Source organism: Pithys albifrons, chromosome 5, assembly GCF_047495875.1.
Source record: "Pithys albifrons albifrons isolate INPA30051 chromosome 5, PitAlb_v1, whole genome shotgun sequence".
NCBI lineage: Eukaryota > Metazoa > Chordata > Aves > Passeriformes > Thamnophilidae > Pithys > Pithys albifrons.
In genome coordinates this window covers 59707557-59725617 of record NC_092462.1, presented here as the reverse complement: position 1 = coordinate 59725617, position 18061 = coordinate 59707557, and the positions used below count along the sequence as shown (strand labels likewise).

General features: G+C 39.3%; 1 protein-coding gene across 2 annotated transcripts in view; it reads right to left on the bottom strand.

The window, feature by feature from the left end:
• The window catches only part of FAM184B (family with sequence similarity 184 member B), a 38836-nt gene extending 24883 nt beyond the window's left edge, over window positions 1–13953 (bottom strand). For both annotated transcript variants that reach the window (XM_071556738.1, XM_071556739.1), the window contains exons 1-2: window positions 13393–13953; window positions 692–1456 (exon numbers count right to left, since the gene is read on the bottom strand). In XM_071556738.1, coding sequence (XP_071412839.1) covers window positions 692–1456; window positions 13393–13527 — 900 coding nt within the window. In that variant the 5' untranslated portion in view covers window positions 13528–13953. The remainder of the gene's footprint in view (window positions 1–691; window positions 1457–13392) is intronic.
• Between the last annotated feature and the right edge of the window lie 4108 nt (window positions 13954–18061).

Here is an 18061-nt window from a genome sequence, read left to right as displayed (position 1 = left end):
CTGCCCATGACATGCCAACCTCTCAAACTGCATCTCACACATGATGCAGTTAGCCAGGAAGGACCTGCAGAGGTGTGCTGCAAACATATGAGAGATACAGCAGTGAGGGCAGACAGGCAAAGTGTGGGGGGAGAACTAACAGCAAAAGCCTCACGGCTCAGCACGTAAAACTTCATGGGTGTAAAGGACACTTCATTAAATGGCACTCAGCACAAGCCACTGCTGCAAGAGTCATAAGTGGCACTTGATTCACAACCTGCAGCTCAGGTCTCTTATCTCATGTTCATATCCATGCACTGAGCTATTGGGAACCACACAGAAAAGAATGTACTCTGTAAACACTCGTGGCTAGCAGCAGTGGCTGCTTGCTATTCTTTTCACGTTTCTGGGCAGGAAAGGTGCAAATCTGTTCAGCCAACAGATGAATTTTACCTCACTCCTTCCTCAGGGAAGACAAAGTCTAGTGTTCAAAGTGTTCTCCTAATGAGTTACTAATCATCTTAACTCTTTCTTTAAAACTCTCAGCTCTATACCTCTCCTATTTCCATTCTAAGCCTCTAAAATCGCTTTACTGTTTAAAAGGCATTTGACTCAACACGATATGTAAAAAACCTCTCCTCTCCCAGATTTCAAAGAATTGTTAATTTGCACTTTCATAGGCAAAGATAGGGATGACAATCTCATACTCTACCTGTATTCTCTCCTTCAGCTTCTGGGAATGCTTCTTCCTCTCATTTATCTTCTGGCTTTTCTCCTCTAGGTCTGCCTCCAGCTTCTTTACTTGCTGCAGCAAAAATCCTTCCTCAGTCTCTGAGTTCTTCCTTTGCTCTGTTTCTCTTTGCTGACAATTCATCTTTGTTTCTATCACAGATTGCTGCATAGCTTTTTTCAAAGTCTCTTTTTCTCTCTCATAAGGGGCTTGCAGTTTGCTTGTTTTCTGAAGATATTCTTCAGTTGCATTCTGGTTCCTAATTTTCAGGTTTTCCATTTCATTTATTAGAGCACGTCCTTCCACACTGCATTTTTCATCTAAATTTACTGTTTTATCTAGATTTTCTCTTCTAAGTGCTTTGCATTCATTTAGCAGTCCATCCAACTCCTGATTTAAATGTGGAAGCTTGTTTTCAAAGCCTGCATTGGTATCTACCATGTCTCTAGAGAGGACTGTCTGTGCTCGTTTCATGTCTGTTCTCGACTCCTTCTCTTCCACCTGCTTTTTGCACAATGTTAACTCTGCCAAGGCTTCTTCCTTCAACCTCTTGTGCTGTTCTACTGCAATTTCAAGGGCCTGAATATGTTTTCTCAGTAACTGTTCTTCTTCAACTTTGCTTTTACACTGGAGAATCGTTTCCTTTGTCTCAGCAAGAATGTGTTGAATTTCTTCCTCATGAGCCTCTCTCAAAGCCTGTATACTGGCCTCATGTTCGTCATTCTTGGTGTTCAGGGCATAGATCACCTATCAAAAAAGAAAAAGAAAAAATTAAAGTATCTAGTGAACAGTAGCTGTATATCCAGTTACTATATTCATCAAGGTGTTAAATGATAAAAGAGAATTATTGCTATAGATCAGTATGTATTTTGGTGGTTGTGGCTCTTTGTGTAGTTTTCTTTTTGATTGATTTATATTCCCCCACTAGGAACAGAAAGGACAACTATAAACTGCAAAACCTTATAAGGAAAGGAAGACAATACTGTGACAAGCAATAGTTTTTTCACTTTTTGTCAGAAATTTCCTTTTTATTCTTGATAACTTGTCACTTCATGACCATAGTTTGATCTCTAATACAAGGAAGGAAGGCAGGCATCTTTTGGTTTGATTCTGAGAAGTGTTCAGGCAAAGCGTTTTAGTTTTTGGGGTTTTTTTCCCACATTTTAGTTAATAGCCATAAATTTCAGAAAACAGATTTTGGCAGATTCAAGTGTCCTTCTGATAATGAGAAGTAATTTTTCCAAACATCTGTTTTAAAACCTTTGATGCTTTAATTTCTTCTACAAAATGCAAAATAATAATTTTCTTGGCCTTAAGGCAAGTTATTACCCTAAAGCAGACTTCATCTGTTACCCATAACATACACCAAAGGCCTCTCACAGAAGGTGTTGTACAAGCACCCTCCTGTTGCTTTGAAAAGAAAATGCTATTAGAAGCCCACAGTAGCTGAAGAATAAATGCTCATGCTAAACTTACAAGACAGTTACATATGATCACACAACATAGTAATTGCCTTGAAAAGATTCATGTTTGCCTCTTCAGATCATCACTAGGACATGCAGGGTCTAACCCATTTTCTACTGGGCATAGTTACCTAACTCAGAACATCACATTATGTATTAACATGTATGAAGATTTTCTACTCGCTTGTTTGGTTACAGTTTTTTTAGGGATAAATTACTGCTCTCCAAAACTAGGTTTGGAATTTGTACACAAGGTCTGACAGATACATCCGGTCTTGCCTGAACCCACAGGTTAATCAAAAGATTCTTAGGCAATGTTTGAGACAATCATAGCCATAAATAAATAAATAAACAAACAAACCAGGTCACAACTAATTTTTGATTATGCTAGAATTTTGGCCCTGTAATCTTCAATCCTTCCCTCAGGGCAAGTCTTAATTGAGAGTCCAATAAGTGTCTTGACCACATTAAGTGCCACGAGTCTATAATGTGTTGCATAAGCCCCAAAGATGTCTCCAGAACTACTGACTTTCCTTATCTATGTATAACCATGTTTTGTGCTATCTGTATGTGAGTAACATATTGAATTTCGGTCAACCATAAATGAAAGCAAACACACAAATACATCTTGTGTGTAGTCAACTTTCTCGCTGGCAGTAATGAATTAACTAGAAAAGCCTTAAAAGTCACAAATGAAAAACGTGGTCTGGATATATTTCTGAATAAATATGTGACAAAAGAGAGTAACAGCACCTGAGGAATATTAGACAAGAAGTCATTGTCTGCATTTAGATACGTCTATTTTTGGGCCTTAGATTACAAGTTGTTTATTCTTCTCTGTTATTTGTAACTATTTTTCCTTTGAAATTGAAATAGTTGCAGCATACTGAGCAGATTCCTTTTCACTAACTAAAATCATTCCATGAACAGTTCTTGACAATTCAGGAGACAGACATAAAAACTAAAAGGAGAAGATTAGTTTTGCCACATTCTGCACACTGAATGACCAGTAATTATGTTGGGCAATTCTTCAATTAACTAGGTCAGATGCTGATGATCATATTTCTGTATTTCATTCCATCAGTAAAACAGAAATTACTATCCACCTTTGTGAGGCCCAGACTTCCACTTTTAATGATTAATGTCTCTAGTAAATCACCCACGGCCTGTCTCATATTACGTTGTATTCAGGCTGATAGTGGAATCTGCATTCCTCTAAAGTCTGACAATCATAGAGATTTCCTCAAATCCGCTAAGCATTAGATTACCACCAACACCTTAAGGGAGTTATCTAAAAGAATGGAAGAAACTGGCCTCCCTGCTCCATCCATTATTTCTGGATTTCTGTTCAATTGTGGCTAGAACCACAATGAAGACTTGCATGCCCTTAGATTTAATCTTCAAGCTTGAGGGCTAAAACTGACTCCTTAGTATCATAAACTTCTTTTAGATGGCTGCTGCTCTATTTCATGAAATTTAAGCCACTCACACTACTGGATACTCCTATTCCAGAAACCTCATTTTAGAGACTGGACTTATATGAGATGAATCTGGGTCTTTATGGGCTGAAAGGAAAAATACAGAAAAATTACTTCAGCATCTGTTCCTTGTGAGTGTACACACAGTTGGGTAATGTATAAATCCCATAACAGTTGTGTTGATAAACAGCCTTTAAAAGCAGCTCTAAAACTGACCATTTGACAATACAGGCAGAATTTCTTTCAATTGAAAAGAGCACTTCATTACTCTTGTTGTCACTAGCATAATACAAATGGCTACTGCCTCCTTATAGTTCTCCAAACTCAAATGGATTGGGAAACATTGTACTGGATTTATAGCACCTGAGAGTTGTATGGCAGGTTGATATAAACACTATTACACACATACACTTGAGTATTAATAGTGCAGTGAATATGAATACATCTTATTTGCCCTTTTCTTTCCTCCAGCCATTGTAAATCTAAATGGCATTTTCTTTCTCCTTTTATGTACGGTGATATAAAATAACAACCCACCCCCCAAAACATTCAACTGCACCTCATCAGTGAAGACAAAGCTAAAGCACCAAACCAAAAAAGGCATTCTGTCTTTCCTACAGTAGTGATAAATACTACTCTTATAGGGACCTGACTATCATAATGAAAAAGATGGTTCCAGCAGGTTGCTTTACTAGCTGAATAAGAGGTAAGACCATTTGGTATGGAAGGTGACAAGTGAGGATGCTAAGGTGAGTCAAAAAAAGCAAAAGATCATTAAGTGTTCTTCCTTCAGGCCCAAGCTAGTGGATACAACCCTTCCTGATGGAGAAAGGGCTAAAATCAAAAACAAAACAACAAAAACACAAGAAGGAGAAAAGGCCCTGTATGGGAGTGCCAAACAAGGTACTCTTGAGCACTCTAAAAAAAGCAGTGAAGGAGATAAGGTTCCATTTATAATTAGACTGCTAGAGGCTCACTGATGCCAGGTGACTGCATCATCTCCTTTTCACTACTGGCAGCAGCATCTTGTCATCACAAGCAGGGGAATGTTTCTTTGAATGCCTCTCGTCTACTTCCAAAGCAGACTAGGGCAGAGTGAAGTCATCTATAAACACATCAGCCTTACAAGGGTCTCTTTAAAATCAAAGGACAGAGAAATTATTAACTTCAGTTATTTAAATGAATGGGTCCTCTATTCCTTAGCCTCCTCTGTCACTAACTCTATAGGCTAGAAAATAAAACCACCTCCCACATTTTATTAATTAATACTCTAACAAGTCTCTTGTTCTTGCTATCACTGAAGAAGAATGGCTTTTAATTAAGGTATAGCCTAGGCTATGATTACCTACGGTACTCCTCCAATTTTACATCTCTGCTGATTTCAGCTGAATCATTTTGCTCTAAAGTATGATGAGGGACTTCATGAACCAAGTTTGAAATTTCACCTTTGCTTCCTGAAGGCAAAAAATAATTTTATGCATCCAAATAGTTGCAGCAACCATTGATAACATAAATACATAAATGGGTAGTATGAGAGAAGCTTTAAAAAAGTTGGCACTCCAAACATTCAAACTTCACATTGACTCCATGTCTGTATCCCACTTCATGCTGTTTAACCGGCACTTTACAAACTAAAACAGATACTGAGTGTTCATTAACTGAATGCAGTTTATTTTACCTTCCATCTGTATTCTTTATTTCTTTCCATTTTGGTTAATGCTTATGACTCCCTTTGAATTAGTATAATCTATTAATTTTAATATATTGTTTATTTTTACTTCCACATCATTACTTAATACGTGAAATAATGCAAGATCCATCCCAGATCGTTGCAGAATCTGCCTCTCTGCCAAGTTTTTTTACAGTTCCTGACTCCTTTTGTATCTTATCTGTCAAAACACTTTTCCACATAACTTTGAAATAATTTTGCAAAGTTTACATAGCAAAAGCCCTATTTAATTTTTTTTTTTTACAAATTGTATGCAATTAAGAACTAAAATAAATAAAATCAGTCAGCATGACATTTACATGAAATACATTTCTATTTCTTTGTTCTCCCTGAGGTGATCCAAATTCATCTTGAGCATATTTATCTGGTTAAGCTGTATTCCAATGTTGTCAGAGGATCACAGTACTTTTCAGTAAAAATTAGATAAAATTTTTGTTTCTTAAAAACCACAGAACTAGATGAAAATACTTTAAAAGATTATGCTTAAACATTGACAAATCAGTGTAGATTAACACACACACAAATATGTAGGCAAGCAAAAAGGTCAAATTGATTGATTTCAGAGTCCCTTCTCTTCACATTTTGTAATTTCTATCTTGGTGAAATTCTTGCATAATTCCTTAAGATCTCCAATATTCTTATAAATCTTAGGCTATTACAGTCTTAGACTAGTTCAACTCTATCTTATGAAGCTCTTTCAGATGGATAATGTGCAAGAAATAGAAAATCTATTCGATATGAGTCACATTTATATCTTTGTTCTCTGTCTGTCCATTGTTGTCACTGTAGTCCAGGTGAATTTTTAATACAGAAGCAAAGTCAACAATTCCGTGTCAATAGAAGGAAAAAGCCCTTTATTTCCATTTAATTCACATATAATTTAGCTGGATATCTAAAACTCACAGAACAGTTTGATAGCTCTATACTCTAGTACTTTGATCTCTATTATGCTTCAAAAATGTGAGTTAATGATAATGATGATAGAATTAATTTGCCAAATTAACACTCTATTTTGTGACAATGTTTCATTACATCCCAGATTTTAAAGCTCTTTCAGGAGTCTAAAATTGTAGCCATATGTTCAGGGCTTTCAAAGGTTTTTGTCTGCTTTTTAAACAATTCTAGATATTTACCTCAAACTTTACCCTTCCAAAATATCTTTTAAAATCTTGTTACAGATGATGAAGCAACATTGTCCAATTTTACAGTAAATACAGCACCCAAACAAACTTGTGAAGTAAGATCTCAGTTGATTCCTGTCTTTCAAAGTATTTACTTAAATATAGTAGAATTTGTAAATCTTGCAAGTATAAACTGTAGAACTGTTGACTTAATTACAGCCCAGGGTGAAACAGATTTTCCCAATACAACTACACATTTCTGTACAGACAAAAATTATAATTTGTTTAAAACAGGGCAGTTATTGCAGGTTTTGCCTTTGATGTAGATCTGTGATAAGTATAGATGGACTGTTTCTTCCTAACCAATCCACACTAATGCATTTAAAGACGGAATCAAATTCTTACTCCCCTGTAGTTTGCAGGTAAAAATCTCATACAGCACTTTTTAAAACTTAATAAGATTTCTTTATATATTCTACATACTTTGTTAATTAAGAAAAGAAACCATCAGAACCCTAAGGTATCCATGAATTAATAATGCCACTTTCTGCAGGCATCAAAATTTAAGTTCGTGCTGCTGTAAGCAAATTCAGCTGAAAGGTCACATGAATTCAAGAAGTGATTGGAGAACTGTACTGAATAAAAATCCAGTCAGGGATATTAAGTACTAAAATACTTTGCCAGTCTCTGAAAATCTCACAGACCACTGGAGGAAATGAGAATATTTTACACAAGTGCACTAGAGACATGTCATGCTCCTTTAACTCACTGGGCACAATCAGAATGAACCTACTGGCCCAGATGGACCTCAGCACACAGTGGTTTTGAAAAGATACGTTTCTTTCAGTTTCTCCCCTCACTTTCAAAGCAAAGTCAACATATTATTATGTAATTACAGGACTACATAACAATACACATCCTAGTACTACACTGTTACCTCATGTACCCATGAAATTTTTACCCAAACACTTCTCACAGTAAAATCAAACTAGACTGGAAATAGCCAATACTCCCATTTCAGGAAGAAACTTAAGCATATGTTGGACACTTCCTGAGATTATATCAATGATCACAAACCCAAGAAAATTTAACTAGCATTTATCACCAAAAAAAGTGGAAACAGTCTGCTAAGGGTGTAGTGGCAATGCACCATATTTGCATTGCAATGTCCCATAGTCTTGAGACAATTCGTTAGTTCTATGAAATACAAAGGTCCATCAGCATCTCAGTAGAAATATCTCAACATTGTAAAACCATTTACTATTACCAGCAATAGTTTTTAACAACCTTTTACTCAAATTCTTGTAGTCTCTCTTCCTGAATGAAAAAAGCAAAATATATTCAACTGTGATCTCATGTTTACATCTAAAGGTAGCTCTTCTATAACCCTCTAAGAGGATTATATATTTACAACCACTCAGTGCACAGTCACAAGACGACGCTGCAGCTTCCAAAGATAATTAAAACAGAAAACTTGTCTGCTGGTAACCTGTTTTGATTTAAAACTGTGTTTAAGCATCTAAAAACCACATCATGCAAAGTTTTGAATGACAACTACATTAAAAAGGTACAATCTTCCTTCATAAGAATTTCACCCAGGTTATTAACTTAAAAAAAAATTAAAACCCCAACTGTTTGAAAACAGTCAGTTTGTAGTTTCTTCATGAAATAAAGGTAGCATTTCCTCAGTTATACATGTTCTGCTGCCTCCAAACCCTTTGAAAGACAAATGAATACACATTAAGTAAAATGCCAAGTTGAACCAGCACAGCAAAGCCTGAGCCACTATGCCTCAGTGGGAGGTAGGATAAAATAACTCAGTCTTGGTACTGCACTAACCACATTCTCACACTTCCTGGTGGCTTTAAGCACAAGCAAAAAATGCCTTATCTGTTCCTACTGAAAGCATAGGTTAAGTGCCCTTCAGCACTACGTAAAGTCAGACTGGTTATGTTCAGGCAGGAAAAACAAGTGAATTGATACAGTGAGGCAGCTCATGTGTTTAAGATGCGACTGTACAGGTGGCAACAGTGGCAACAGTTCTACCTCAGTGTTACAGATGTTTTAATAAAATACAAACACTCTTTTATCTAAAGAAAACATGACTGGGGATTGAAAGAACCCGATAACTCTCTGGAAAAAAGTATTTTATATACAAAACACAATGCTGAAGTGTTTGAAAACCTAAAATACACAGCTTCAAAATATTTAAAAATGTCTTTAACTGAGTTGGCACTGACTTCTAATTTTGGTGTAATTTTACACATTTGTAAAACATTGGCATCTACATATTGGTTAAAGGAAATGTTAAGAGAGAGGTACAGTCATACTGTCACTGAAAACCATACTTTTAAATATTACCCATGAAGAAAAGACGGAACATGAAAAAATATAACAATTAGTGGATCATTAGCTATTTTATTACCTAATGCCTGTAACATGCATATTAATAACATGCATAACATTTTGTATATAAACATTATCTAGGACTCCTTGATCAAGAGACTTGAATTTATTACGTACTTTCCATTGTAAAGTAGTTTTGAGTTGTCAGTTACCAAGGCTGTCAAATTTTCTTCAAATTGGTATAATCAGTGACAAATTTGTATAGTAAGGAGGTAATTCCAACACAGAAATATCATTCTTATACCATGAATTAATTTAAATAATAACTTCTATCTATCCAAATAATAAGATTCCAGGTTCCTTCCTAATAGAAGTAGTGGCTTTAATACTACTTTCGGCTAATCCATCAACACAATTATATAACACAGCACACGCATTTAATTATCCAGAAGTTCCCCTTTAGTTCTGTAACACAGTGAGGACAATTTAAGAAATTCTACACATTCTTGTCAGCTCGTAGGCAAGGATAATGCTAACTTTTAAACCCTGATAAAAAATTGTACTCAAAAATCATGCAAACAAATACATCATAAAGCACAAGGGGTTACTGGTAGCCGATTTTATTAGTGTTGTTAGCACATAATTTAAGCAGTTTTATAAAAAGATTCTCTTTCTTCACCTATGTGGAAATATTTTTAATATTCCTTGCCCAAAGGAAAAATATTGCTGCTTCAAAAGCATGATCCTAGTTTTTATGCTATTCTATTTTGCTTAATTTCTGTTGAATATTGAATACTTCTCTAGAGAGCTGAGATCAAAAAGCCTCAAGCACACAGGAGAGCTATGGCAGCATAATAACTAATCCACAACAGCTGAACCACTGTAAGCATTGGTTACTGAGTACTGTTAGCACATCACAGGAAATAAGGTCAATAAATTTATCTTAAACTATGTGAAAAAGGCAATATGTGAAAAAGGCAATATATTTCAAAAGGAACATGAGTAGACCACAGAAGTGCACTGTTACAGCTGCTCAGCTGTTATATGCCTCCAGAATAAGTTATAAGAATTTGATCATATTTCATTCCTATAAACAAAAAATGGCTGATAGGTTTATGGCAAATCTAATACATAACCATGCTGCAAGACACTGGAGTGGTGCAGAGTCTATGCCCTCACACACATGCCAGGTTGCTTGCTAATTCTTTAGAAATTTCCACCCACTGAGTGAAGATAATGGAACTAAATATGAGCTTACATTTTTTGTGCAAAAGTAAACCATCCCTCCTTAAGTAACTAAGGAAAGTGGGTTTTGCTTATCTGGGTGATTTTCCACTGAAGCTTATTATATAAAGTTCATATTTTCTACCCTGCTGACTGAGCTGAGGGGCTAAACCTTCTAGTGACTGGTGGTGATAAGCAGGCAGAGTATGTAACATTTTGAACTACTCCACACAGAGTCATTCAGGAACATCTGCCTATTCTGCTGCCTCTAGAAGAGGAACACACTTGCTTCCCCTTGACATTTCTTTCCCCGAAGGAATGAAAAGAGTTCATAAGTGCATTTTACCAGCAATTAACTTTTCCTTGCATCAGCACTCTCTTCCCATGTTAAGACTCGTGGTATCCAACATATATATATACAAAATTCTTGCCCAGCTGCTTGGTTTTTTTTAGTAACAATGCACTCTACCAGTAATACTGCATTGTAAAACATGCTTCTTATGACAAGGCTCCCAAATTCACAATAGAGAGGCAGATGAACCCGTGAGAGGAAAAGAAGAGTTTCACGGTAACTATCTACTGTCATTAAAAAAAAATTTAAAAATTCCTTCATTGGTATCCAGGAATTTGTCTGTAAGAAGGAAACAGAAATGTTTTGTGGTTTAGGTAGCTTTCTGATCACCAGGTAATGTCACCTTCCTAGTTACTCATATTAGGCTTGGTTTCAGAACTGCAGTCCAGAACAGCAGGTTTGGTTTGAGTCCCACTGGTAAAGGTTTGAGAAAGCCTGAATAACATACATATCTGCAGTGTATCTAGTTCTTACCAGCTCTGCCTGGACTGCCCTGTCAATGAAAGTTGATCCACTTTCCTCAACACTCATCAAAAGTTCATATGCATTTTTCATCCTATTTCAAGTACAAAGGACTGTCCTAACAATCCATAAACACATGAAAATCCTGTAATAGCCAGTGGATGTTAGAAATTTGTAGCTTGAGGCAGCAGGGAGTGAAACCCAAAGTGTCATAAAATTCTCCATGCATTCTAAACTCCATGTTATGCTCTACAAGGAACCAGAAAACAGCACTCCAAGAGTATGGTGTCTGATGGAGAAGTTTAAACTTAATTACTAGTACAACGTCATACATTCTGCTACAATCATATGAATAGAGTGACTTCAGAATTAATGTGCTACAAAACAACAACAGTTTGCCGCCCAAAGCAAACAAAACATTTCTAAAGCTTTGTACTTCTGTTGCTACAGCCAAAAACGTGCAGAACAGAAAAACGTATGACTGAAGGTAGGAAAACTTCCTATATTCTGCCTCTCCAAAAGCAGAAATACCTGGGCAACAGAATGGGAGCAGCTGTCAGGATCTGTGTCCAGATGACCTGTGGGAATCTGTGGAGATTCCCTGCACCAACCAGTGCCTTGTGACATAATCAGCACTACATGCAACAATGAAAACACATCACCTCACCCAATTTGGTTCCTGGTGATGCCTTTGCACACCCCTGCTTTGCCTTTGAGGGTAGGAGCAGACCACTACTGACTATGTAACAAAGAAACAGAACTGAAGTCACGGTCTGTATCCTACATCTAATTTACACAGTTTGTACTCATCTCACCTGGCACAATGCTGAGTGGATGAGTAATGAGATCATCATCTCCTCATCAATGAAAATCTAAAGTCATTGAGACAGGAAGCTGCAGCTGTGCAAGAACAGCAGCATTGCAAACTAGGTTAGAAACAAGAAAGGAATGCACTATAGGACCATTTAAAGTTTGGAGGGATTTTATTATCATTATCCTGTTTGCAATAAAGCCAAGAAAACAGTGATTTGAAAGGGAGCTCTCAATGTGCCTGGGCCAAAAATGATTATAATACATTTCCCATATACCCATTTTTCAGCTAATCTGGTGTCAGACTTTGTTTCTTACATGTTTGCTGCTGGTTCAGCATTAGTCTACCCAGAATTCAAAAGGGAAGCATATGATTTAAATTCCAATTTTGCTGTGAGTTCTCTATAAGTGTAGTGTTATTGCAGAGAAAATTGGTTCTTAAAGGTCTCATTCCAAAGCAGAATGATTTGCTTTTCAGAAGTACTTTTTTGAGCTTCAGGTATAAACCATCTTTATTTCAGATGACTGAAAAGTATCTAGAGTGGAAATTCTATTAAAAGTAAAGAAATCAACCCTCTCACATTTTAACAGTAGAAATTTAGCAAAAAAATATCTGAAAGAAACAACTGCAATAAAATTTTGCAACACAGGAGCAAAAAGTAAGGATCATATTGTGTACAAATACTATTGAACAAACATATAAACAAATCACCTGTAAAGTATTGGTATAGTACACTGAGTATAATTTACCAAGTGTATGTGTAATTACAAGTAGCCCTCGTGTATATATTGATACACATGATGTACATCATCACAGATAGTTATCATGAGATGGGAATGATGGCACTGTAACTAGTAAGCCTTTCTAACCTGAACATCTGAATGACTTCCTATTGTTTGACCTGTATTTTGTCAGTGTTTTTTCATTGTTAAAACGTCTCTATCAATTGCAGTGAGGTTACAGGACATGTAAAAGCTGTATTAGTAAACAAGGGTAGCAAATAGGTTTTTCTTCCTGACAAAGATGCAGCGTAACAATAGGTTAGACGGTAACTGCCAACATCTTACATATTTTCTCTTATTTCTGAACATGGTGTAGAAAATGTAGTGTAGCTCAGTATTTGACCAAAAGTTTAATATCCTACGTAATTTAGTCCTGCCTCTTCGCCAACTCCTACCTTTTACAAACGTCATTTGAAGTGTCGCTACTGGGGCACATCAGGAACAATTAACTACGATCAGAGTACTATTGTACTGTAGTGCCACGCTTTGGCTGCAGCTTTGCAACAATTATTACTCGTGAACCTATAAAATGCAAATTACTTGCCATCTTCGTAATTCTAGAGAAAAAATCGGATACTCTCAATCCCTCCGAACAGCTCACAGGCAAACCCCGCGTCTTCGCAGAGCCGGAGCTCTTCTCATTATGGTCGCATGGTAATTAGAGCAGTTAACTGCGAGACGTCCATCGTCTGCCACAAAGGCAGCCCCCAAGGCTGGGCTGTAGCCCCGCGGGGAACTGTTCAGAAGGAAGTTTGAGCACAGTGATGCTCCCAGTAACCGCCCCAAGAGAGAGGACCCGATTCCCTTCCCTCCTCTCACACAGGGGCCACCAGAAAAGACAGTTCCGAGCCACCCCCGCCGCCCGGGCCAGGGCAGCTTCCTCTCCCCCGGGAAAGCGGCAACAGCGAGACTTACCTTAGTCAGCTGGGCAATCTTCTTGCACATTTTCATGTGCATTTCCCGATTGCATTCTTCTGCCGAGCTGCTGCGAGAGGCTTTAGATCCATTGCAAGTCCCGGGCTGATGAATGTTGTTTATGCCAGAGGCCATTGGGCTTGAATTTTAATCAGGTCTGTCTGTACGCTCCGGGTAGCGCGATCCCCTCCCCGCCGCTCGCCGCCCCCGGCGCTGGAGGAACTTCAGCCGCAAACAGGGCACGCTCAGCCGCCGCCGCTCTCCCTTCTCTGCAGATGTCCCAGTCCTTCAGCAAAACACCCAGGCGAGCACGCAGAGAACAGCATGTGCAAACATCCTGACTGGGATTTTTTTTCTCCCTCCCCTTCTCTTCAAATGGTTGAGCTTCCGCCAGGAGAAGATGCCAGAGGCTGGGTGCTACAAATTACCCCCCGGAGACGCTCAGCCAGCCATACAAGCAGCAGCACAGGCATTGCCCAGGATCTGTTATAGCAGAGATCGCCTGAAGATTAAATCATTCTGAGCCTTCTTGGGCTGCTAGAGCATTGTAGAGGTCATCAGAGAAGGGAGTGTTGGCACCTTTCATAAGCTCTGTTATTTTGGCAATCCCCTCTAGGTCTGGATGGACCAGTAAGTGATGGAGAAAACCTTTGCTCAATTTTTGCTGCGACGCTGAAAGAACAGAGCCAAGAAGCACACGAGAACAGTTGAGCCCTGGAGCTCTGTCCAGGATCCGGTCTGCCTGTCTCACGCAAAGAGACTCAGTTCCCCTCAGTTACACTAAATGCACTGGAAAGGTGCCTGAAGAAAACTGACAATATTACAGGTCTTTTTTTCTAATGTGCACACTGTTTCAAAAAGATGAGGCCTGTACAAGTGAAATAAATAAATGGACAGAAAATGTAGAAAAAAAGGGCACACACACACAAAAAGGCACGCTATTAAGATAATGGCATTTTAAAAGAAGAATGCATCAGTAGTGTTATGTGAGAAGAAGACAGTTAGTGAACAAGTTTAAACAAGTCTACAAGAGAAAGGGGAAGGAAGAGAAGGCCAAGTAGGGTGAAGTCAGAGAGGTGGAGAAGAGGAAAAGGGAAAAAGAACAGGTAAGAGAAGCTGAGAGCTGCTCAACAGCCCTTTCACGTGTCAGTATGTGCTCCCCATGGAGCAGGCCCAGGGCTCCATCTCAGGCCACGTTGGCTTGCAGCCAGAGGGGCCGTAAGGCTGCGCCTTCCCCCCTGCCCCATGCAGGTAAGGCAGCTTTCCAGTTTCACCTCCTGGCAGTACTTGCCATCCTTAGGCAAGAAGCTCCCACTTTGCCAGTGGTGGATTTGAAAAAGAGTTTCCTAAGGACTATCAGAATTGGGAAGGAGAATTATCTGGTGTCGACTAAGGGCAGGGTAAACCCTTGGTGAGGACAAAGACAGATAAAGTGCTGTTAAGAATAACACTCCAAAAAGAAAAAGATCAGGGCAGAAGAATGCCTACAGGCAGTGGGGAGAACGAGCAGTAAAAAGATGTAAGAAGAGAAGACCAAACCCTTTGGGAAACCAAACCCTTGAATTGTTAGGAGAAAAGGTGAGGCTGTAAATCTCTGAAGACAGAAAGAATCTTCACTCCAGGAGTGAGAGGAAATGAGGGCTGAGAAATGCAGTGCAGAAGGGAAAACAAAGATGATGTCAGTTGCTGGGAGATGCTAAACAGGGAAAAGGAGTTTAGCCCAGACAAAACACTAAAAACAAAAGGTAAGAAACAGATCCTTGCACAAAGGCATGACAAAGTACAGTTTCTTCACTCACTAACACAAATGCCCAAGATGCTGCTGGAACTTCTGTGACTAGGTCATAGGGACATGGCATTATCAATTGTCTGAGATCTGATAAGACACATACACGTAACTCAGACACATACTCACAGGACTCAGTTAATATGGTTATATCTTCTCTACATGGTCATTATTAGTTTCACCTAAAATAAAAAGTCATAGGTTTTTAATACTACAAGAATCACAAAGTTTTATCTGGTTTTGTCTTCCTGTTTCCATCTTTTTCTCCTCAAACAGAGTTCTACCAGAGAAAAAATCTAGATGAAGTTAATTGTCCAGTAAAACTACATTTTATAGAAAGACTGGTGCATACTGTATTTCCCTAGAAAATATAACCTTAAAAAACACACCAACTTATTGAGGATTTGCTGTTGATTACCGTGGTTTTGTAGAGTGATTACTTCTCGAAGATAAAATGAAAACTTTTAGAAAAACGTGTAAGATTCTATGTTACTATTGCAGTTGTGCACATAGAATCTCTTTCCCACACTCCAGGAGCAGAAGGGGTCTAGCCAGATCTGTATGTTTTAGAAGTCAATACAAAATACAAAAGATTCACCTTTAAAAGGGATGTATTTCTCTTAAACATACATAAATGTAGAGTAGTATCTTATGTCAGGAAAGAAACTTCTGCCACATTTTAAATTATTTTAAAATTTATATTTATCCATAAAATAGAATACATTGTCTCCTGCTGCTGCCCTGCATTCTTCACGTACACCTCTTATATACCATAATCCTTGACACCATTGTAAGAAGAAAATAATTCCATTATTGGGTACATAAAAATCTGCCTCTTGAAGAAAACACCGGAAACACTCAGATCTGAAACAATACTGACCCCTAGTGTTTTTCTATTTTATTTTTTTTCCTTGGAGAAAACCGACCCGCATTCAGGATGGGATCCTGCCTATTAGACCTGTCGTCATTTGATATTGTTACCTGTCCTTACTAAATAGCGTTCACTGATTGAGGTAATCAGACACCTTATTTTTTCAAGGCCAAGCACATATGCATGTCAAACACCTTAAGTTCATACTCTCCACAGCTTATTTCTGTTCACATTTTTGAATGCTGTCTGTATCTCTGTAATTACATATGCTCACAACGTTTTCCCTCAGCCACTCCCCCGTGTCCTTGTTTCTCATTAAAGTGTCATTAAATGCTCACTGTACATTCCGTGACCAGTAACACAGCCCTGGAGTCTCAGCTCAGTTATCTTTCTTGGTTTTAATGAGATACAGAATTTATTACTAGTCTCAAGATAAAGGACTTCTGGGGAAAAAATAAAATATGTTCACAACACATCCTTGAAAATGTTGAAAAAATTTCCTCTAGTAAGGACGTCAATCTGGAAGGACTCAAATAGGCATTCCAAGTCATAGAATCATAGAATCATTTGGGTTGGAAAAGACCTCTGAGATCACTGAGTCCAACCCTTGGTCCAACTCTAGTCCATTTACTAGATCACGGCACTCAATGCCACGTCCAATCTCAGTTTAAAAATCTCCAGGGATGGTGAATCCACCACCTCTCTGGGCAGCCCATTCCAATGCCTGATTACTCTCTCTGGAAAGAATTTTTTTCTGATATCCAACTTAAATTTCCCCTGGCAGAGCTTAAGCCCGTGCCTCCTTGTCCTATGGCTGAGTGCCTGGGAGAAGAGACCAGCCCCCACCTGGCTAGAACTTCCCTTCAGGTAGTTCTAGACAGTGATGAGGTCACCTCTGAGCCTCCTCTTCTCCAGGCTAAACAACCCCAGCTCCCTCAGCCTCTCCCCATAGGGCTTGTGCTCCAGTCCCTTCACCAGCCTTGTTGCTCTTCTCTGGACTCACTCCAGCACCTCAATACCCTTTCTGCACTGAGGGACCCAGAACTGAACACAGTACTCAAGGTGTGGCCTCACCAATGCAGAGTACAGGGGAAGGATCACTTTCCTGGTCCTGCTGGCCACGCTATTTTTGATACAGGCCACGATCCCATTGGCCTTCTTGGCCACCTGGGCACACTGTTGGCTCATGTTGAGCTTCCTGTCAATTAGTACTCCAAGGTCCCTTTCTGCCTGGCTGCTCTCCATCATCTATCTGTACTATCCATCTCCTCAGCCACCCTCAAAGTGGACACAAGCAGAAGGGTGTTTCAATGGGCTTTTGTGACTGTTTGATTACTTTTTCATGCCGACACAGGCTAAGGTTTCTGGGGTCGGTGCCGCATATGCTGCAGTGTCGGGCTCCTGACTACCAGATGTGAGTACACTAATTTTCAGAGATGCTCCGGTCAGAGAGGGCTTTGGCAGAGGGGCTGAGGGCAGAGCCACGGCTGGTCAGGCTTATTTTGCTGGGGCGAGTACAGGGAAGGGCAGCGAGGCTGGGGAAGGGTCTGGAGCACAAGTCAGTGAAAGAGCAGCTGAGGGTATTCAGCTCGAAGGAGGCTCAGGGTGGACCTTATTGCTCTCTACAACCCCGTGAAAGGAGGTGGTATCCAAATGGGGGGTAGGCTCTTCTCTCAGGTAACAGGAGACAAGAGGACAGTCTTAAGCTGCTTTGGACATGGGGCAGAACTTCTTCACAGGATGGGTGATTAGACATTGGAATGGACTGGCCAGGGAGGTGGTGCAGTCACTGTCCTTGGAGGTGTTTAAGGAGAGACTTCCGTGGCACTCCCTGCCATGGTTTAGCTGACAATGCTGATCTCTGGCCAGACCCCCCTCCTCACTGCCCCGCATCTATCCAAATATGGCGGCTCTGCCCCGGCTCCGCCCCCGCGGCCCCGCCCCCGGCGCACGCCCACGAGCTCTCGCGAGATCGGGCTCGGCTCGCGCGCGGAGTTTGAAGCGCCGGGGCC